This window comes from Meles meles, chromosome 2, assembly GCF_922984935.1.
Source record: "Meles meles chromosome 2, mMelMel3.1 paternal haplotype, whole genome shotgun sequence".
Taxonomy (NCBI): Eukaryota; Metazoa; Chordata; class Mammalia; order Carnivora; family Mustelidae; genus Meles; species Meles meles.
This window is the reverse complement of record NC_060067.1, coordinates 8,511-30,222: the sequence shown is the minus strand read 5'-3', so window position 1 is coordinate 30,222 and position 21,712 is coordinate 8,511. Positions and strand designations below refer to the sequence as shown.

General features: G+C 43.5%; 1 protein-coding gene across 1 annotated transcript in view; it reads left to right on the top strand.

The window, feature by feature from the left end:
* GPAT3 (glycerol-3-phosphate acyltransferase 3) overlaps nt 1–21,058 on the top strand; it is a 59,440-nt gene extending 38,382 nt beyond the window's left edge. Inside the window, exons 3-12 of the mRNA XM_045994991.1 lie at nt 558–828; nt 4,137–4,211; nt 4,680–4,769; nt 6,684–6,777; nt 10,210–10,325; nt 11,505–11,560; nt 12,759–12,844; nt 14,464–14,592; nt 15,308–15,387; nt 19,850–21,058. Of these exons, the coding sequence (XP_045850947.1) occupies nt 558–828; nt 4,137–4,211; nt 4,680–4,769; nt 6,684–6,777; nt 10,210–10,325; nt 11,505–11,560; nt 12,759–12,844; nt 14,464–14,592; nt 15,308–15,387; nt 19,850–19,946 (1,094 nt within the window). The 3' untranslated portion in view covers nt 19,947–21,058. The remainder of the gene's footprint in view (nt 1–557; nt 829–4,136; nt 4,212–4,679; nt 4,770–6,683; nt 6,778–10,209; nt 10,326–11,504; nt 11,561–12,758; nt 12,845–14,463; nt 14,593–15,307; nt 15,388–19,849) is intronic.
* The last annotated feature ends 654 nt before the right edge of the window (nt 21,059–21,712 follow it).

Below are 21,712 nucleotides of genomic sequence, written 5' to 3'. Positions count from 1 at the left end.
AAAAAGGGCAATCTTTGTCTAATACCCATTTCTTTGCTAGTAAGAGGTTTTGGTCTATTAACTATTAATGTTTCTGTGAATTCAGTTCGTGACCTTGAGACTGATTTTCTTATAAAATCACTTGTACATATTAGAAACATCAGCATTTGCCATATTTGCCATTTGTGGTAAATACCTTTTGCCATTTTGCTTGCTTTTGGCATTATGGTTTTTTTTCGGGGAAAACAGAAGGTTTTATTTTTATGCAGTCTAGATCCATGCTTGGAAAGAGTTTGTTTTGTAACTTCTTTCCCTAATGGTGTGTAGGGAGGCAGTGCAACAAGACGGCCTATCGAGGACTGCGTTTCTTTGTAAGGCATCGAGTGCGTTGGGTAGCGGTTGATTTATGCAGATTGACTGATTCCGCCTCTGCCCGCGGCAGTTGCTTGTGTTTTGTTTTTGAAATCTGCTTCCTGGTACCCACTAAGTTTGTGGAACTGTCTTCCACACCAAGTTGCCCCATTGCTCTGTTCCTGTGTCATATGGCATTTTCTCATGTCCTGATGCTTTCTTTGAAGGTATTATCCAAAGAGATGAATCACCCATGGAAAAAGGGCTCTCTGGCCTGCGAGGAAAGGACTTTGAGCTGTCTGACGCGTTTTATTTCTCCAAGAAGGGCTTGGAAGCCATTGTGGAAGATGAAGTGACCCAGAGGTTCTCCTCAGAGGAGCTGGTGTCATGGAATCTCCTCACAAGGACCAACATGAACTTCCAGTACATCAGTCTGCGGCTCACCATGGTGTGGGTGCTGGGCGTCATAGTGCGCTACTGTGTCCTGCTACCCCTGAGGTACGTCTCCTGCCCGGTCATTGATGGTATCGCCGGTTCAGCTTTCTTTTTAAATCACGTATGTCATGGCCTCGGGAGAGTATTAGGACACTGATTTCACCCCTTCCTACCTGCAAACCACCACCGACGGGGACTCCCCAGGAACATGCGAAGTATCTATTCTTTCACTTTTTTCCCCAAATGAAGGTGTGTATTCAGAATCGAAGATATGTCTGTCTGGATCCATGTGGTTCTTTCGGTCATAAACCACCGGAGGATAGACGGCAAAGGGAAGTTGACGAAAAGAAGAGATTTCTGGTTTTGCATTCGCCAGAGTGTCCGCCAAACTGTAACTGCCTTTCCTCGCTGGTCTGTAGCAGATCACAGTTGCATAGGAGAGAAAAAATTACTGAGAACGGTTCGCATGGGAGAGAAAGCCATTTAAAGGACGGCGTTTGTTCCAAGTTCCGTCATGATTCACTTTTCTCATTAAAAGCTCCCAGCTGTGTCGCTTTCTGCTTCTGAGCTGGAATGCCTCCGATGAGGGGGCCCTTTCCGGTGCGGTCTAGAGTGACGCTGGGCCGTGGACGGAGCGCAGGTGGCCAGAGTGTGTCCAGCATGGCGACGGCGGGTCGTAGGCATAGGCCGAGTCACAGTATTCCTGCGGATGGTCTTGCTTAATTTCCCTGGACATAGCCTTGGCCCCTCGACAGAGCTTTCCAGGCTTTGCTCTCAGCCCCTAAACTGGCACAGGACTTGGAGCCGTTTGACCCTCCCTGGGTGGCCTACACTTGCCTCATTTAGGTTTATTACAACTGAAGAGATTGCTTAAGTATAGGCAGAGGCACATTTCTAAGTTCTTTCTGTATGGTTTTTTTTTTTTTTTTGCCCATATTGCTGGTTTGCCAGTTGGGGCACAGTGTGTCTTTTGGAAATGATTTCAGCTCTGCTAACAAAGTGGACTCCAGGTTTTCACATATACTTTTTTTTTTAAAGATTTTATTTATTTATTTCACAGAGGGAGATCAAGTAGGCAGAGAGGCAGGCAGAGACAGAGAGAGGAGGAAGCAGGCTCCCCGCTGAGCAGAGAGCCTGAAGCGGGTCTCCATCCCAGGAGCCTGGGATCATGACCTGAGCTGAAGGCAGAGGCTTTAACCCACTGAGCCACCCAGGCGCCCCTTCACATATACTTTTGTCTGAACCTTAAGCCAGTATTCCCCAACTAAGGGGGTGTTCCTTTACTCCGAGCTTGTGTAAGACTGCCCATCAGTATGCATGAAGGACATAGTTGCGCTTTTATGTATTAGACATTTCTAGGCTTATAGTTAGAGCTTCCATTTATTCTGTTTTTATTCTTAAAGAAAGAAATGCAGCTTCAGTAAAGTTGACTCTGTAGATTCGCTCTGACTCTGCACTTGGCCCATGAGCCAGGCTCTGTATCCAAGGCCACCGGAGGGAAGAGTGAGGATTTTTGCAAGACCGAGTATTTGAGATGCCCTCGTTTGTCTGTTAGCCTTCACCTGCTGTGGGTGCCAGCAAATGGTGTCATGATTCTGCGATCTACATAGATTAAACTAACACTCCCAAACTAAAGACGTAACATGGAAGATTCTTGCAAAGAAACCACAGACGTAGGATAAGCCAGTCGTGTAAGCACCCAAGAAGAAGGCAAGAGAAGAATGGAGACTCCGACTCTTCGTACATCCTCTTCAGGGAGAAGGCACGGCTGTGTACATGCTTTGGAAGATGAGCCATTGCTACAAAGTCACCACTCAAAAAGCAGATTGTGCTAAAATTATTGTATGGTGACTGCACAACTTGGTAAATCTGCCGAAACCATGGACTACTTTAAATGGGGAAACTGTATTCTAGGGAAATTGTATCTCAGTAAAACTCCTAAAAACAGACTGGCTGAAAACTTGTGACATCTATGAGAACTCCCATGTTGGCTTATTTAAACGGGAAACCAGAAGTTTCTGGCCTGTTAATCCCGCAAATAAAAACTTGCAATAGTTTGAACCCAGTTGTTAAACGTGTTCAGAGGTAACCCCATCTGACTTAATGTGTGGGAACAAAGGATTCTCATTAGAGAAAGGTAGCAAACCTTTATTTTAAAACTTTTGCAAAATTGGTGGATGCAGTTAAACAGGGTTTTAGTTACTGCATCCGTGGTTAGCATGAAAATATGGCATCGGAAGAAAATGGAATCTGACCTTCAAATTGCTCATCACAAGGTCTTAAGCCAAGACTTTAACAAGATTTTTGCTTTTTTTTTTTAAAGACTTTAATGAGGCTTAACACCTTAACAATGTGTTTATAAGGAAGCCCCATTTATTTTGAAAGATTTTAAATCTCAATATCATCTTTTTGTGTAATTCTGCTTACATTTCTGAAAATAACTATTTTCTTTTTGAAGTGATTCAAATGAATATTAAATGAATATTAAAAGCACCTTTCAAAAATGGAAAGGGTCTATGTAGAGATTAGTGGTATTGTGAGTCACCTTGTTACTAACCTCTTCTATGTTAGCAGGAACATGCGGAAGGACAACAGACTTGCATCAAAGGGTTTCTACATGGTGCTATAATTTGGTGTTCTTATTATGGAAGGGTTTTTCTTGCTATTTGCTCTAAATTTTAAATTTAGAGCAAATAAAAAATAAAAACTTCTGGTTTCCCGTTTAAGTAAGCCAACGTGAGAGTTCTCATAGATGTCAACAAATTTTGAAAAAAATTTGAATTGTATCTCCCCCCATCATTAAAAAACACAGAAGAGCAAGTTATTTTTAGACCTTTGGAAGATAGTTACACCATACTCTGCCCACCAGTGTATCCTGGACCAAGTAAGGTAACTACTTTCAACATGAGTCCTTCATACAATATAAAACATTTTTTCTTATATTATCCAAGAAGTTAACATGAGTATATTTAAAAACAAAATAATTCAGAAAAGCAAAAGGGCAAATGTTTTAATTTATCCTTTTCACAAGCCTGTTTAACCCTGGCAGGATTACAGGATTGAGGTTGAGAGTTCCCTAAGTTTCTAGGCCTTCTGTATACACCGTACATTATGCTTGGTGTTATTTTGAAAACTGCTCTCATACTCGGCATGTTATTTTGAAATTTATTTTGCTTTTTTTCCCTCTCAGATTGTACCCAGGACCATTCTTCCATGTCAGAATCTAGATTTACTCAATTCTTTTACTGGCAGCCCCGTGTTCCGTAGTGTAGCGGGAATAGAACTTATTCTCAGTCTCATGGTTTATGAACTGTTATTTCCCGTGGCCCCTTACCATGCAATTAACTTTCGCATTACCTTGTCTTTTTCAGGGTTACCTTGGCTTTCATCGGGATCAGTTTGTTGGTTGTAGGAACCACACTGGTTGGGCAGCTGCCGGACAGCAGGTGAGATGCTCCCTTCCACTCAGCCGTAAACAGGGTTGTCATTTCTTTAGTGGTGTCCACAAGAAGAATATTTGATCCCGACGTATTGCATCAAATTTATGGCCTGACACACTTATTAAAATTTGGCCTCTTTCATATCCATAGTCTGTATTGGATTTGCCCTCACACTTTTGTGTACCTGGTGAGAAATTCTTTTTCAAGGGGGAAATGAAGGCAGGAAAGGAAACACGTGGTCGGGCTCACCGGGGTGCGAGCAAAGAAGCTTCAGCTTCTCGTGGTCGGGAATCTATCCTGGTAGTCTCGTCGGGTGGGAGCTCTTTTCCATTGGAGTTTTGTCCTAAACGACTCAGTGTGACTTTAAGAAGTGAACGGTGCTTCAGAACACAGGCTCCTGGAAGGAGCACATCGAGGGTTTTATTGTTTTGTTTCCTAGGAGTGCCTACCACGAACCGTTTTCTCTTCTTTCAGCCTCAAAAACTGGCTGAGCGAACTGGTCCACCTGACCTGCTGCCGCATCTGTGTGCGCGCGCTCTCGGGCACCATTCATTATCACAACAAGTGAGTGTCTGCGGGCTCCCAGCTGCCTTCTGTCCCTAGACCCAGAAGAGGCAGGTGAAATCAGCGAACGTACTTCCAGTATGTTCGTCCCTGCTGCTTAGAGCGTCACCGATGTAATGGTTTTGCACGAAACACTTTTATTTTATTTTTTTAAAAGATTTTTATTTATTTACTTGATGGACAGAGATCACAAGTAGGCAGAGAGGCAGGCAGAGAGAGAGGGGGAAGCAGGCTCCCGCCGCGCAGAGAGCCCGACGCGGGGCTCGATCCCAGGACCCCGAGACCACAACCCGAGCCGAAGGCAGAGGCTTAACCCACTGAGCCACCCAGGTGCCCCCATGAAACACTTTTAAATAAAAAGCCATCCATTTGCTGAAGGAACCACATAATAATGTAATGACCCTTGATAATTGGGCATTTCTGGGGTGCAGGCCAGGCCCGTGCTTCTCCTAGGTCGTCCCCCGGGCAGGCACTGCTGTGCTGTTGTGCAGGTGAACAGGGGAAGCTCTGGGACTGGCTGGCTGAGGTCACGTGGCTAGTTTGTGGTAGAGTCAGTTGTGAGCTGGGTCTGTTGATGGAAAAAGTGAGGCCGTTGACAGGCCTGCAGTTTGGGGGGAAGGAGGACAGACCGTTAGCCCTTGAGGCCTGCTTCCTAGCCTCAGTCCCGTCATCACAACGTTCCATAACTGAGGCTGAAGACGGATCGCCGCGCCGGCTTCCCTCACCCCAACTGTAGAGGAGAATGGTACCTGACTGAAGTTATTAGCCGACTGAAGTAACTGGGATTGCTTTGAATTACTTTTCTGTTAACTCACTTTTATTCTTTTTACCTTTAACTTCGTTGTTTTAAAAGTTCTAGAAAAGCCTCTCTTTTTGTTGACTGGATCGTTCTGCCTCATTTGTGGAAGGGAGACATTATCTTCTTTGGCCTTACCATGTGTTACCAACATAAAAGGCCTTAAGTTTCTAAAATGACATGATTTTGTCTTTGAGCTGTGAGTTTTGGGGATGAGGAGTAGAAGAAAATGCTTTGGTAGAACTGGTTAAAAGAGATACTATCTATAGAAATGGTGTTTTAATTACATAGAGCATTCACAACTTATTATGTATAGAATTTCTTCTAATTTTAAGGAAAGCATGTTAAAGTTGTTACGCATTTGGTTCTCTTTCTTCTCTGTATTGGGCCAATGAAGACTGCTTTGCTTCATTAGTGACAAATACTGGTTGAACTCTAAGACAGAGGTCGGCAACTGAACTACGGGCCTAGAGGCCAAATGCAGCCTGCCATCTGTTTTTTTGTGAATAAAGTTTTATTGGAACATAGCCATGCTCATTCATTTATATATTGTCTGTGACTGCCTTTGTGTCAAAACAGCAGAGTCTAGTAGTTTTGACAGGGATCGGCTGGTTTGCAAAACTTCAGATACTTATTATCTGGTCCTCAATAGGAAAAGTTTGCCAACCTCTGTTTGAGGGGATGGGAGGGAGGAAACTACAGTAAATTGACTCTGTGGGTCACTGTGGGGCTGCTGAAGGTGATGCTTGTGAAGACTGCAACCATAGGGAGGTACTTGAGTGAAACTTGTATATCACAATATTGAATTTATGGAATCTTTATAACTCAGTCGAATATTTTTAAATCATCCTTTTTCATTATAAAAGGAAAGTGGACAATTACAAAAAAAAAGTAAATATATATAAAGGGCACGTCATTGGCCCCTTTTCCTGGACTCTTACCTCACTCCCATCACACTGCCTGGAGGTAACCTTTTTAAGATGGGACCATATAGTTTGAAACTGTATTTTTTTAATGTCCTTTTTAAAGCAAAATAGGATGAATCTATGGAAGCTGTTCTGCAAAGTAATGACAGTTCTCCAGGTTTATTTTTTTTTAACCATTGTTTGTAATTGCAGGCAGTACAGACCCCAGAAGGGGGGCATTTGTGTTGCCAACCATACTTCCCCAATAGATGTTTTGATCTTGACCACGGATGGATGCTATGCCATGGTAAGAGCAGCTCAGTGACCATTCAAGTAATTGCATCTTTTGGGGACTGTTCAGACTTTTAATTTATTTTGGCACACGTTAGAGACTTTTATATAAAAGTGACTGGGTTATACTACTGTAGCTATGTAAGTTGTGGAATACATGAAATGAACACTATGTGTGCAAGAAAAGAAAGAAAGGAGCCATTAAGCCATTATATCTAAGGTAGTAGAAAGTCTGGGGCACCTGGCTGGCTCATCAGTGGAGCATGCAACTCTTGATCTTGGGGTTGTGAGTTTGACCTCTACTTTAGGTGTGGAGATGACTTAAAAATTAAAAAAAGAAACTTTAAAAAATAAAAAATAAATTTAAAAAAAGGTAGCAAAAATTTTGACTTCCTGAAATGTAGACATACTTGAGTTTGAGAGGACTTTGCAAGGTTGATTCTCTTTTCTCTAAGATCCCTGCAGTGTTTAATAAATAACACTTGGAGACGTTAAAGTCTTCCTCCTTAGAACAGTGCAAATCCCTTACCAGCCAATTTGTTGTGTCTTCCTTCGGGGAGTCATAGACAACTGAAGAAAAAAATCAGACTTTTTAGTGAAGATCAAGCAAGAGAGACAAATATATAGACCGTGTTGCCTTTCTTAGTCACTGAGGGGATTTGAAGGTCTTTGTAAAAGCTCTTAATTTATTGCCAGAATGTTAATTTGTCTAAAATAGTAAGTTCAGATAGATATTTCTTGGGCAACCACATTTTATCCATTATTTTGTTTAAGTTGCGGAGCCCATTCTGAATCCAAGGAAGCTCCACTTCCAGGAAAGGCTTATGGGAATTGGTAGTCGCTAACCGTTTTTGGGTTAGGAATCAGTTAAGAGTATGTACCCTTTCTTAAGAAGAATAGTGACATTCACACATGTATTACAAGCACAGTTTTGTTTAAAAGCCACTCATGGACCCTCCTGTTAACAGTCCTTGGTAGGATCCTTACATACACCCAGCACCATTCTGGCTGCATGCAGTAATTCCTTGCATTTATGTGGACAAGCGCTCTCGCATGCATTGTGTGTGACCGCCCTGTAATCCAGCGAGATTCAGGCTGATATTTTGATACAGATGAGAAAGCAGAGGTTTATGGTTTTCTGTTTCTGCGACCATATTCGTTCTGTGTCCTGGTCAGCAAAAAGTTGAATACAACTCCAGGGTGACTGAGCCCTCAGAATTTTGTTGGAATTTTCTATGCCCTTTAATTATGCGTGACTGCAGTTATACTAGCCAGAGTTTAGAAGAAGATAGCCCCTGCTAACTTTCCAGTGGGTGGAGTGAGAGACACGGAAAGCCAGTTCAGGTTTAAATCCAAGGCTGGAGAGGGCAGACGTGGGAGGAACCTGTACTGCTGACCTCCAGAGGTCACACGGGTCTCTTTTGGCTAAGCATAAACTATATATCTGAAGAATATTCAAGGTTTCTTCTCAGTGGCTTTTCAGAGTCTTTTTTCCTCCTGAACAAAGACTTCTACTTTTTAAAAAAAATGAGAAGTATTTGCTCAGTCATAGAGAAGTTGTAATAATGAACATCCGCATGCCTTTATTCACGTTTCCCTGTCGGTTTTCTGCTCTGTTGGCCCCATCTGCATTCTTCTGTGCTGGCTTTCTCTCTCTCTCTACATAAAAATGTGTGTGAAGTGTGTCTACTTTTAATGATATGTTAATGTCGGAAATAAATACTAAATATCGGAAATTTGGGTCTGTACCAGTTCATGTAATCCACAGGGTTCTTTCTTGCTTTCCCCCAGTCCATATCTATATCTCCCCTTACTCCCTTTACTCCTGGTTCCCAACAGTACTGACATATTTGCCTATTTTCTTGATCCTCTGATACACCTAAAATTGTTTCAGAATTGCTTCTCTTATTAAACTCCAAAACCATATCTTATAAAAAAATAAAAATCCAGGGTATTTTGCAGTTCTCCTTGAAGAAAGATGGGGGTGTATGGTCAAATACCATCTCTGTACATTTCTTAGGTTTCCCCCCTTCCTTCAGCGTCGCTCTTTTATTCATTTGAAATACAGTCGGGTTCATTTGTTTTGGTTTGCTTTGGGTTTGCTAGTCCCATCCTTGCTGATTTATTGTTGGAGTGCTTCTGAATGTCAAAACTAAACAATAAAGGTCTACTCATGTCATTTCCGCCCACGTCCTTTCTGCCCCATTCCCTCCCACTCTTGCAGATTTCCAACTTCACTGCTTTGGACTTCTTCTCTTTTTGTAGAAATCAATATATGTATATATCTCCCTTTCTATTTCACACAAAGGGCAGCATACTATATTTGCTGTTTGGCATTTGCTTCTTTCAGTTAGTGGTATCGCCAGAGTGTTGAGCTTCGCATGGTGTATAGAGATGTTCCGTCGCTGCGTTGTGTACCTGAAACTAGGGTAATGTTGTGTGCCAGCTATACTCACAGAAAAAAAATTAAAACCCCAACCCAGTATATCTGGGAAATCACTCCTGATCAGTCGTAGAGATCAACCCCGGTCCTTTCCCAGCACATGGCACTCTGTTCCATGTGTATAGCATTGTTCATTCATCTCATTTCTTAGGTTTGGCATTTAGATGGTTCCCAATATCTTGAAATTACAAATACTGTTACAGTTAAAACCTTGTGCGTATGTATTTTCATTTTTTGGAGGTATATCTTCAGGGTAGAGTCCCAGAAGTGGAATTACTGAGTTGAAGGATAAATGTTTATGTAGTTTTGATAGGTATTGCCAAATTTCCTTCTGTGGGTGTTAGAATCTCCCCCATCCCAAGCAATGAATAAGTGCCATTTTCTCCCTCCCTCCCTCCCTTCCTTCCTTCCTCCCTCCCTCCCTCCCTCCCTTCCTCCCTCCCTTCCTTCCTTCCTTCCTTCCCTTTTTTTGTGGGAGAGATAGGGTGCCATCAGGGCAGGGTGGGGGTTGCTGGGCAGAGGCAGAGGAAGAGATAACCTTAAGCCGGCTCCACACCCAGCTGAGGATCAAGGAGCCTGAGATCAAGACCTGAGTGGGAACCAAGAGTCCTGCAGAGCCCCCCGGGTGCGGGGATGCTGACTTCCACGGCCTGGGCTCAGAGTGCATTGCATTGCTAAGCTTTTGAGTCCTTTTCAGTGTAATGAGTGAGAAGTGGTATTTCAGTGTAATTTTAATTTGCCTTTCTGTTATCTTAACGAAATTGAAAGACTTTTTAAAGCTAGGGCATTTTAAGCTTCAAATTCAAAGGTGCTACTAAAGAAGACTTTTTGCTTGTATTTGGCCGTTCATGTCCTTTGATTAGACTAAGAACTTTAGTCAGTAGAAGAAGGCCAATCTTTTTTTTCTTCGTGGGGAATAGGAACTTACTGGTACTTAAAAAAAAAAAAAGCTTTCCTTGCCTAGGTGTGTCTTTACATGTTTCTTTTTGTCTCATGGTATTTTAGGTTGGTCAGGTCCATGGTGGATTGATGGGAATTATTCAGAGAGCTATGGTCAAGGCTTGTCCACATGTCTGGTTTGAACGCTCAGAAATGAAGGATCGACACTTGGTCACTAAGAGGTAAGCAGTGACATTACTCGGTATCCTTTGGGGTAGCATAAAATCTGATAAATCTTGGCCTTCCTGCCAAAGAGGGCAGAGCAGCACTAAGGATTAAACCTAAAATATGTGGAGCTTTACTTGTGGTTAGGATTTTCTGCTGAATCACCTGTCCTAGCTACATTCTTAAAAATTCTCAGCCTGTAGTCATAGCGGGAAGTATGAGATTAGAAGGCCAATGCGTTGGTGTTGCTGTGGCTTGGGTATAGCCCAGTCACTGAGTTTTCAGAATTAAAAATTACTACCTTGAAAGTTAAATAATTCGTACCTGTTTTGCTGAGTAAAGAGTTGGCTGATTTCTTGCCAGAAGTCCGTTCTCACTGAAGTCTATCTAGAGACAGACAGAGCTAAAGCTCTTTATGAATCAGAAGGAGGCTTGAGGATTTGGAATAGAGATGAGCTACTAGAAGCTTTTACTGGGAAACAGCTTTTTGTCTGAGGCCTTTAACTGAAGGCCCTGTGGTTTATTGCTTCTAGAAACATGAAGGCGTGCCATACTTTTAAGAGTAAAATGAAAAGTCCTTGTTGAAATCTGTTTAAGGTCGGTGAAACTACTCCCCAGTTGGAGAGCATTTAGCACTGAGTGGGACACTGGTGGCTCTACGCCTCTAGCTGAGCCTTCCAGCCCCTGGGGAGCAGTTGGAAGTACAGGGCTGGCCAACAGCAGGCAGGACTCAAGGCCCGGCCCCTTCTCAGCTTTATGGTGTCCGTGTCAGAGGAAAGCTGAGCCTACTCATTTAAGGAGTTTCTGTATACTTCATGGCCATGAGGCCGACTGGGCCAGCTGTCAGTATTCGCACTTCCAGATGACAAACACATAAGCACATGGAAAAGGACACAGCCCTCCTGACATGGGGGCCCCAGAGCCCCTGTCAGCGATGCCCTCGAACCCTTTCCTAGGAGTCGGCAGAAGGCACTGAAGTTCGCTAGCTCTGACCCGAGAGCAACTGGAAAAGTACAGATGACGTCGGCTTTTCTGAAAGGGGCCCACTTGAGTTGATTTCCTTTACTTGTGTCTTATTTTCCCCTCCTCCTTGCTGTACAGTTATGTTTGTGCTGGTAGAGTGTGGGGAAGACCAACGAGGACTGAACCTCTACCTTTAGGAAGGTGGCATTTTGATCCCTTGTTTTTCTTCACAGACTGAAAGAACACATTGCTGATAAGAAAAAACTACCCATATTAATTTTTCCTGAAGGTAAGGAAGGGCGGCTGCCGACCAAGCCTTAGTTGACAACAACCGGCACGAAAAGCGTGAGAGGACTGGGTTGTTCTGGATTGGCATTCTTGGTGCCGATCTCTGCCGTCCCCTAGGAATGAGCTGCCCTTCTCTGGGCTGGTAATCCCTTGCTTTCTTTTGACATTTGATGGGAGTCATGGTGTTTTGTTCTTGATCATGTTTTTGGAAGTCATGGTGCCTTTTTGATCTTAAAACTCATTTCTGGGTGGGGCACCTGGGTGGCTCAGTGGGTTAAGCCTCTGCCTTCGGCTTGGGTCATGATCTCAGGGTCCTGGGATTGAGCCCCATGTCGGGCTCTCTGCTCAGCAGGGAGCCTGCTTCCTCCTCTCTCTCTGCCTGCCTCTCTGCCTACTTGTGATCTCTGTCTGTCTCTCTCTCTCTATCAAATGAATAAATAAAATCTTAAAAAACAAAACTCATTTCTGGGTAATGAACTTGGACAGGTATTCATAATTTTTCAAAAGTCCTTATTTTTATTTTTTATTTGTAAAAGATTTTATTTATTTACTTGAGAGAGAGATAGAGATAGTGAGAGCACAAGTGGGAGGAGAGGGAAAAGCAGACTTCTGGCTGGGCAGGCAGCCTGTTGTGGGGCTCGATTCCAGATCCCTGGGATCATGACCTGAGCCTAATGCAGACGCTTAACCGACTGAGCCACCCAGGGGCCCCTCAAAGATCCTTACTTTAAAGTATTGAATTGTCACCTGTTAGGCTGAAGTTATATCTCTAGAGCATTTAATAACAAAGTAAAAGTTTGTTATGAAACTTGTGTAGAGCTTTTGAATTGCTTCCTTAAGCAGGGATTGATCTGTTTCACAAAATGATAGTAAACTATGATTTTGCTATGATTTGAATATTTTAGATTATTTTATATCAAAATAATTCCTTTTTAAAATTTGTTTGAGGGATGCCTGGGTGGCTCAGTCAGTTAAGTGTCTGCCTTTGGCTTGGGTCATGATCTTAGGGTTCTGGAATCGAGTCCCACACTGGGCTCCCTGCTCAGCAGGGAGCCTGCTTCTCCCTCTCCCTCTGCCCCTGCTTGTGTTCTCTCATTCTCACTGACTCTCTCAGATAAAACAAAACAAAATAAAATAAAATGTGTTTTAAAAACCCCACCTTTAAAAATATTCACCACCTCCTTTCCACTGCTCTGCAGGGACTTGCATCAACAACACTTCAGTCATGATGTTTAAAAAGGGAAGCTTTGAAATTGGAGGAACCATACATCCAGTTGCAATTAAGGTAAAACATATGCCCCTTCCTGGCCCCCCAAAAAGGGCAGTGACTCAGTAACTTTATTTTGATGTAACTTCAACCTTAAAATCTGAAAGAATAACAAGCACTTGTATACCCTTCTCCCTGCCTGAGCTTTATTGAAGTATATTGACATAGAACGTCGTGTAAATTCAAAGTGTACCACACGGCGGCTTGATACACTTACGCGCTGCAAAGTGCTCGCCGCCACCAGAGTTTTCGCGAACACCTGTCAGATCACGTAATTTCTGTTTCTTTGTTACGGCGAGAACATTTAAGAGCTGTTCTCTTAGCAACTTCCAAGTGTATGATCAAGTATTTCTAACTATAGTCACTGTGCTGTGCGTTAGGTCCCCAGAACTCATTTATCTTAGAGCGGAAAGTTTGTGCCTTCGACCAGCATCTCTGGGTTCCTCTACCTTGTCCGCTCTCCTCCTGGGCCCCAGGGGACCACGTCCTAGTCTCTGTCTCTGTCAGCTCAGCTCTTTCAGACTCTGCACATAAACGATACTACAGAGAACTCCCCTTTCTCTGAGTTACATGACTTAGTGCTTTCAAGGTCCATCTGTTGTCACGACCGTCAGCATTTCCTTCTTTCTTGCGGCTCTCGCATTCTGTTGTGTCTGCACTACGTCTCCCTTCCCTGTTCATCTGTTGGCAGACACGTAGGTTGTTTCCAGATCTTGGTTCTTATGAGTACTACGCGGCAATGACTGTAGGGGTACAGATATGGCTTCAAGATCTTGTTTTCATTTCAGGATCATGTTTCACTGGCTGTATACCCCGAAGCAGGATTGCTGGGTCATGTGGTAGTTCCATTTTTGACTTTTTGAGGACTCACACTGTTTTCTCTAGTGGCTGTACTGATTTCCATCCCTGCCACCATTCCCTTTTCTCTACATCTATCTTTTCTTTTTTCAAATCTGTTTGACATAATTGCAATCTGCGTCAGATGTAATTTGAAGAAAATGATTTATACTTTTCTGCTAAGCCAGAATGTTTAGAAACCACAACTTTAAACTTTCTCGGTTTGTAAACTGAGTCTCAGAGATGTCATATAATCTGCCTCCCAGTCACACAGTTGGTCGGCGGAAAAATTGTGATGTCATTACATCAGAACTATTTAGCCAACCAGCGAATTCTAAAGACCTCTTGTGTATAAGGTCTTCCTCAAGGCCTTTGTGTACTCATTACTCAGATTCACCAACTGTTTACATTTTGCCCTGTTCGCTGGGTATTTCTCTCTCTATGGATATGTGTACAGACAGGTCCCAGGGGACAGGGTGCCAGGCATCGTCCTGAGTAATGAAGACGTGGTGATAAGTGAAACAGTTACGGCGCCTACTTTTGCCCGCTTCAGTTAAGTGGGGAGACAGACCTTTCGGACTCAGGGGATAACCCTCTTGTTGCAGCACTCTGGGGTTCGGGTCAGAGGAGTTAGCTGGCCCAGTTTACTTCTTCGATCCCTTCTGTCAAACGAAGGAGCTTCTCTTTCTCTGGGGGTCTGATAGAGATGTTTGTCTTGTCATCTTAGAGCCACTGATAGGGATAAGAGAGGCCGCCACTTGGTTCATAACCGGGATGTATTTTCTTTCCTTTTTTCTCAGTATAACCCTCAGTTTGGGGATGCATTTTGGAACAGTAGTAAGTACAACATGGTGAGCTACCTGCTTCGAATGATGACCAGCTGGGCCATTGTCTGTGACGTGTGGTACATGCCCCCCATGACCAGAGAGGTATCTGTCTATAGGTAGCAACTGGTCTTTGGTGCTTTATCCAGTCAGATCATGGCGAGAAAACTTACGTAAAATTCTGGGTGCCTCCCTTACCCCCATTAGCTAGAGATGTACTTCCTTTCTGCTTTCTCAGCAAATGGGGCATTTAAAGAAAAAAAATGTATTCAGGTTTCTTCAAATCAGGCTATTTTGTATTGAGACTCTTCTCCATAATTGTTTTTATAGTTGCTGTTGGTTTAGTGAACCCACAGATATTATGGAATGTTGTATGTTGGAGAAGACTGATAAAGGGCATAATAAATATATATATGTGAGAGATACGAAGGAAACAATACGGTACTTCATTTTCTTGATAGAACAAATGATATTTGCTATGACTGAGAACAGTGCTGAGCTAAAATGTGAATCTTACTTTTTAAAAAAAGAGACAGAGAGAAAGCGCAAGGATATGCACATGTCGGGGAGAGGGGAAGAGGGAGAGAGGTTCTCTTAAGCAGGTGTCACGCCCAGTGTGGAGCCTGATGTGGGACTTGATCTCACCACCCTGAGATCATGACCTAAGTGGAAAGCAACAGTCAGACACTGAACTGATGAGACACCCGGGCGCCCCTGAATCTTACATTTTAAAACAAATCTGAAGACTAAGATGTATTTATTTCAAGAATTATTTGAAAACTCTATTCCCACCATGTGCTGGTAACTGTCTTTTCTCCAGGAAGGAGAAGACGCCGTCCAGTTTGCTAACAGGGTTAAGTCCGCCATTGCTGTGCAAGGAGGGCTGACTGAGCTTCCCTGGTAAGACATTTTGAGAAGTACTATCATTTTCTTTTTATTAAAAAAATGACTTTCAATAATGTCATTGATTGTACTGGTTAGCCAGAGCTTTCGCTGAAAGTGGCAGTGGTTTACGTAAAAGGGTGATGTCTCCGAGAAGGTAGGGGTTTGCCCCTCTTGCTTGAACATGGGCGGTGCAGGCTGGTGTAACAGGTCCTGCCGTGTTCTCCCACCCTCCCGGTGCCTCCGCCACAGGGGCGCGGACCCTGCTCCTGTGCTACTCCACGTGGAGAAAACGGCCCGCAGGAAGGAATGAAAGTGGGGGGCCCGTCTCTTTGAGAGCAGGGATGGATGCCGGGCTGTCACTTCCCCCTCTTGGCTCGGCCTCCTTATGTGTAAGACGGCTGGCGAATGCCAACTTTGTTCTGGAAGGCCCTACATCCAGCTAAAATGGAGGGTTCTTTTGCTGAAGAAGAAAGTGAGAATGGATTTGGGGGTGGGGAATGGGCCCTGAGAGCAAGGGGCAGTGTATGGGCTTGTTCATACTTAACGCTCCCTGAGACTCTATTGAAGAAAACTTAAAGACTTGAAAGGAAATAAGTGAAATATTTTAGTTATGGGAACTTTGGATTTAATTTTTTGTTTGTTTGAGGAAAGTTGTGTGTAGGTGAGTGTATTAGTCGGCTTGGGCTGCCGTAACAAACTACCACAGCCCCGGCGGCTTAAACAACAGAAATGTATTTTCTCACAGTTCTGAAGGCTGGTAGCCTGAGATCAGGGTGCTAGCGAGGTCGCTTTCTGGTCAGGGCTCTCTCTCCCTTTTGGCTGGCAAACGGCCACCTTCTCACCTTTGTGTGAATTTGGGGAGAGAGGGAGAAGACAGCAGGCTCACAGGTGTCTTCTTATAGGGGCACTAGTCCTACCTTGAAGATTAGTGACCACTCTTAAGGCCTCATCTAAACCTAATTCCTTCCCAAGGGTTCCATCTCCAAATACCATCCTACTGGGGGTTAGGTCTTCACTATGTGAATTTGGGGAAGTGCATGTACTTTTAGTCTGTATTAGTGAGGGGTAACTCGCCCTACATTATAATGGGAGATGAATCGTACTTAAGATCCTGTAAATTTAATAAAGTCTCCCTGTTTATCTTTTTTTGGTGTTTTCAAAACACTTCGTGTGACAAGTTCACTGGAGGCACCTAGAGTCACGTTCTCGGAGCAGGATTTGGCCGAGTCAGGCTGTCAGCCTGTTCAACCATGAGCTCCTGAACCTGCAGAGGGACCCAGGACTGCTCAGGAATTAAACTTCTGGAATAAGAACTAATAAGGACTAGCTGGATTCTTTTTTTTTTTTTTTTTTTTTATTTGTCAGAAAGAGAGAAAGAGAACACAAGCCAGGGAAGGGGCAGAGGGGGAAGCAGGCTTCCTGCTGAGCAGGGAGCCCGATGTGGGGCTGGATCCCAGGATCCTGGGATCATGACCCCAGTGGAAGGCAGACACTTAACTGACTGAGCCACCCAGGTGCCTAACCCTCCATTCATGCATCTTGAGTACAACCAATTTCACCCAGGAAACTTGCTTCTGGCATCCATTATGCTAATTAGGAAGCCACTAATTTCTGTAGTGAAAACCCATTTCTAAAATTCCTTGTGTGAATTAACAAGGTGTAGGAAGTTGATAGAAAACAAAGACAGTTGAAGCCTTGGAGTGGCAGCTGTGGAGGGTGGCCTTCTAATTCCCTGCCTGGCTGACCGCTCTGGGGTGTGAGTTCTTGACTTCTTGACTTAACCTGGCTGGCCCTGAGGTCAGGATGAGGGTCAAGAGAGGTTGAAACTAACATTCGTATCACACTACCTAAGCCGAAATATGGGAAACTAAATTACGGATACCACAGCATCATGAAATGACAGGCTTACACAGGTCCTAGCTTATAAATGCCCTAGTGATCGAGCTTCACTCTGCATCCTCTTTCCTGCTCATTGTTTTCATTTCTTTACTCTGCTTTTTCTCACCTGACTTCTCAGCCCTGCTTCTGCCCTGAAGCCATATGAAAATCTTGGAGCTTTGGATCAGTAGCCTCAGACACCAAAGAGAGGAAGAAATCCTTGAAAGATAATAGCCTACCCAAGTCAGCCATAGGACAGATCTCATTCAGATTGGCTTAAACAAAATCTGTCAGAAAGCATCCTTAGGGGATGCCTGGGTGTCTCAGTGGGTTAAGCATCTGCCTTCGGTTCAGGTTATGATCTCAGGGTCTGGGATGAGTCCCGTGTCAGGCTTCCTGCTCCGCGGGGAGTCTCTTCTCCCTTTCCCTCTGCCCTCTACCCCTCATCCCCACTGTGCGCTCTGTCCCTCAAATAAATAAGTATAATCCTTAAAAAAAATCCTAAAAAAAATGACCCTCAGAATTTTTCAATTCCCTTTTATTGGGCCATATGCAATTTTGTTATAAATGATTACTTTTAATTACCTAGCATCTTCTTTAAAAAAAAAAAAGACTCACTGCCTTTTCAGGTGTATATGTCATTCACACACTGGGTATGAATTTTTTTTTCTAGATTAAATGGGAACTCAACTGTATCATCTTAAACAGGCTTATATATATGGCTGCTGGTCTCCCTAGGAACTCAAATCTGCTGCCATTGCAAAGGGGAATTGGGCAAAACTTTAAAGTCCCTAGAAAGGGTAAGGCACAGTTGGGGTGCTCAGAGAAGTGTGTTTTCTCAGTGCTTGGGAGAATGCCTCAAAATAATATCAGGATGCTTGGGGCAAATGTTGCTTTTTGGTCAGTTTTGGCCTGGACCTTAGGAAAGAAAGAATGGCCTTTCTTCTGCCTCTCCCTCTTCCACTTAGTTCTTACTATTCAGAATTCACATAAATGCGGTGAATAGTTAGAGGCAGCTCCTTTGGATAAAAGAGGCTTTCGGGGACAATTCTGGGGAGCTAACAACAATTTATAACCTTGTTTCAAGGAAATTTCCTCCAGCTGAGCCCCTGGAAGATGTGTGGAGCTCAGTCTATTCCAAGTAGAGGACTTGTTGTGGGCTGTGTCCTGGATTTGAGTGTGGATTTGGTTCAGGCAGGCGTTTGTTTGTCGGTCAAGTTCTTTCTTTGTGGCATTGAGTTCATGGGCTAACCTGTGATCCATTCATCATCATCAGAGAGCACTTGGTAAACATTCGTGCTTAGCTGGGTTAAAATTAAACAGGCACAGTATGAAGTAAGCAAGTTCTCTGTCCATGCGCCCTAGGAGTTCAAAATCGAAGACATTAGATTAGGAGAGAAATTGTGGCCCCTTATAGTCCAGTCTCCTTCCAGAGTTTCCACTTTGTGTTGTCCGAAGAAGGAAAGGCATGACGAGTCCTTATAACCCAGGCAGCGCTGTTTTTACCACTCTGGACAGAGTTCATAACTTTTTTTTTTTTTTAAAGATTTTATTTATTTGACACAGAGATCGCAAGATCTCGCAAGGCAGAGAGGCAGGTGGAGAAACCGGGGGAAGCAGGCTCCCCGCTGAGTAGAGAGCCTGATGCGGGGCTCGATCCCAGGACCCTGAGGTCATGACCTGAGCCGAAGGCTTAACCCACTGAGCCACCCAGGTGCCCCCACTCTGGACAGAGTTCAAAGATTCACAGGCTCTGAATTAAGGAATGCTGCTTACACAGGCACTAACTACTGCTTCAGTGCAATTTGTGATTTTGTTGTTTGTTTTTATTCGGAGTCTGTTTTGGAATATGGAAGATTATAAATACTTGAAATATGTAGTGCTTTGAAGGAAACTACAACTTGGTAGACATAGGATTAGATACGAATAATGATTAACCCATCTGTCTTTAAGTAATTTACCCATATACATGCAGTACTTGTGTGTGTATTTTAAGTGTTCCAGGTGATTTTCTAGCTGACATAAGACATAAGTTGATTAGATGAAAGAAAACAATACTTTGCTTTCCTTGGGGGAAAGGAGAGGTAAACAATCCTAGTTTTAATATAAAGGCCAAATATGAGTATAGCACCCCCAAATTCTAAGAAGAAACTGAGTGGAGATATTGTTCTATATTTTGTTTATTTCTTTAACTTACTTTTTTTGAGAGAGAGAGAGAGAGAGAGAGAGAGGCTGGGGCTGGAGGCAGAGGGAGAGACTCACGGAGGCTCCAGGCCTGGTACAGAGCCTGATGTGGGCTTGATCTCTTGACTCTGAGATCATGATCTGAGCCAAAATCAAGAGTCGGTCACTTAACTGACTGAGCCACCCAGGCGCCCCTGACTTTTTTATTCTATATGCTCGTCAAGCATCAGAGGGATTACTCCTTCCCCAAAGTACTACGCTGTGGTGCGTGGTAGAACAGAGACGGAAACCCTGGTCTTTTTGCTTTCAAAGCCTGTGTTCTTTGGCCCATTGCCATTTAAGTGTATTAGCAGCTCATGCTTTTTAACCCACTGTTGGCTCTATATCTTTTATTTATTTGCCTTTTTAATCCCAGGGATGGAGGGCTGAAGAGAGCAAAGGTGAAGGACACCTTCAAGGAGGAGCAGCAGAAGAATTACAGCAAGATGCTTGTGGGCGACGGGTCTCGCTGAGTCGGACTCACTGCCGCCCTGGTTGTCGAGTTTGGCTTCCCAGAACCAGCCCCTAGAAGTGGAATGTGTTGGGGTTTTTTGGCGAGGGAGTGGAGTATCGTTTTGTTTTACTGTTTTTGTTTATTTGCTGCTGTTAGTCATCTTTTTACAGGATGGGTTGTCTCTACCTCTCTATGCCAGAAGCAGAACCCAGTGGGGGGAGGGGCGCGTTTTGGCTTTTGTTGTTGCTATAGCAGTAGCTTCATGAATTGTGAGGTAGTTTACTGAGTTTGAACAGATCCTGCCTTTTGTAAAATGATGATGTCATCGTTAATCAAATGAAATACTTATGCAGGGAAAAAGTGCTTCTCAAACACTTTTGGAACTCACTGTGTTTCTCAAAAAAATACCCCCATGCTCTCTTCGTGATTGATTTTCTCACTCCTCCCTCACCTCCCCCTTCAGTCCCTTGAACAGCGGGGTCACACATCAGTTCAAGGTCCCCGCCATGGTTACCTTCTACTGCAAGATCGAAAAGAAAAATGGAGGGTGTTCTTTAGGAGAAAGGACAGATTTGTGGCCACTTGATCTGAAAGTTGAAAGCAAATGAACTTCAATTTGGTCAGCTGTACCAAAGAAAAGTGTGTGCAGGTTACTGTGTGTGCATTTATAGGTAGGTGAATTTTGAATAAATCCTTTTAGCTGGCAACTGGTGATAAAGTTTTAAGTCTTCCGTGTTTGTACACTAAAGATCTCTATCTAGTGATTTGATGTTGTACCGAAACGTATTTTCAAACAGGAGGAGCCCTTTACAACAACACCTCACGTCGTCTTCAGCGGGGGTCTGAGTGAGCCAGCTGTGTGCTGCCCCTGAGCCTCCACCCCTTTGAGGTTTCTTTCAGGATCTTCCCAGTTCCTTCAATAGAACAATAAGTGGAAAAATTACCTTTTGGAAACTGAGCCTTAAATTTTTTAAAGGGGAAATAAGTGTTTCCCGACTCACACAGCGTAAGCAATGTTCTATGGCAATGTAATGCCGTGTTAAACTCGGAGAGTATTGTCTCTCTTCTGGTAACCATGTACAAAATGTGAAACTGTCTTACAGTGAATATAAATAAATTCTATATTTCTAAGTGTGTGTCCATCGCTTTCCCTCTCCTCTACCCTCTTCTGGTTTGGAGTAAGTTAAATTTTTTCTTCTTATAAACAAGGATTGTTTGTTTTCCATATCAATGACATAGCTAGATTTTATTGGACTGGAACGTCTGGGAAATGAGAATGTGAACAGCTAGTTTTGGTTTGTTTTTTCTTTTTTTTGTAGCCTAGTTATCTGGACTTTGACCCTGTGAACTCTGCCTTGAGCAAGCCATAGACCACTTAATTTGTAGGTGAACTGGGCAACTCTTCTAATTGACTCTGGGTATGTCCAGCACAGCCCTCTCAGTTATACCCCCATCGACCAGCCGGGCCCGATGCCGAAGGAACTTTGTAAACAGGCGTCCCCAGCGATCAGCTGCTCTCCCATTCCTACATGCTCCCCCCGTCCTTTTTTACTGTGTTCTTACCCTTTGATTCTTAACTTTGATCTTTCTTTTTCTTTTCTAAAATTTTGATTTTGAGTAATTTCTACACCCAATGGGGGCCTGAACCCATCACCCTAACATCAAGAGTTGCGTGCTCCACTGATTGAGGCAGGCAGGTGCCCTGAATCTTCTCTTTGATCTTAACTGAAAATCAGCAAATTCATTTATGTATGTTGGGGTGACTCTTTGTCTTTTTTTTCCCTC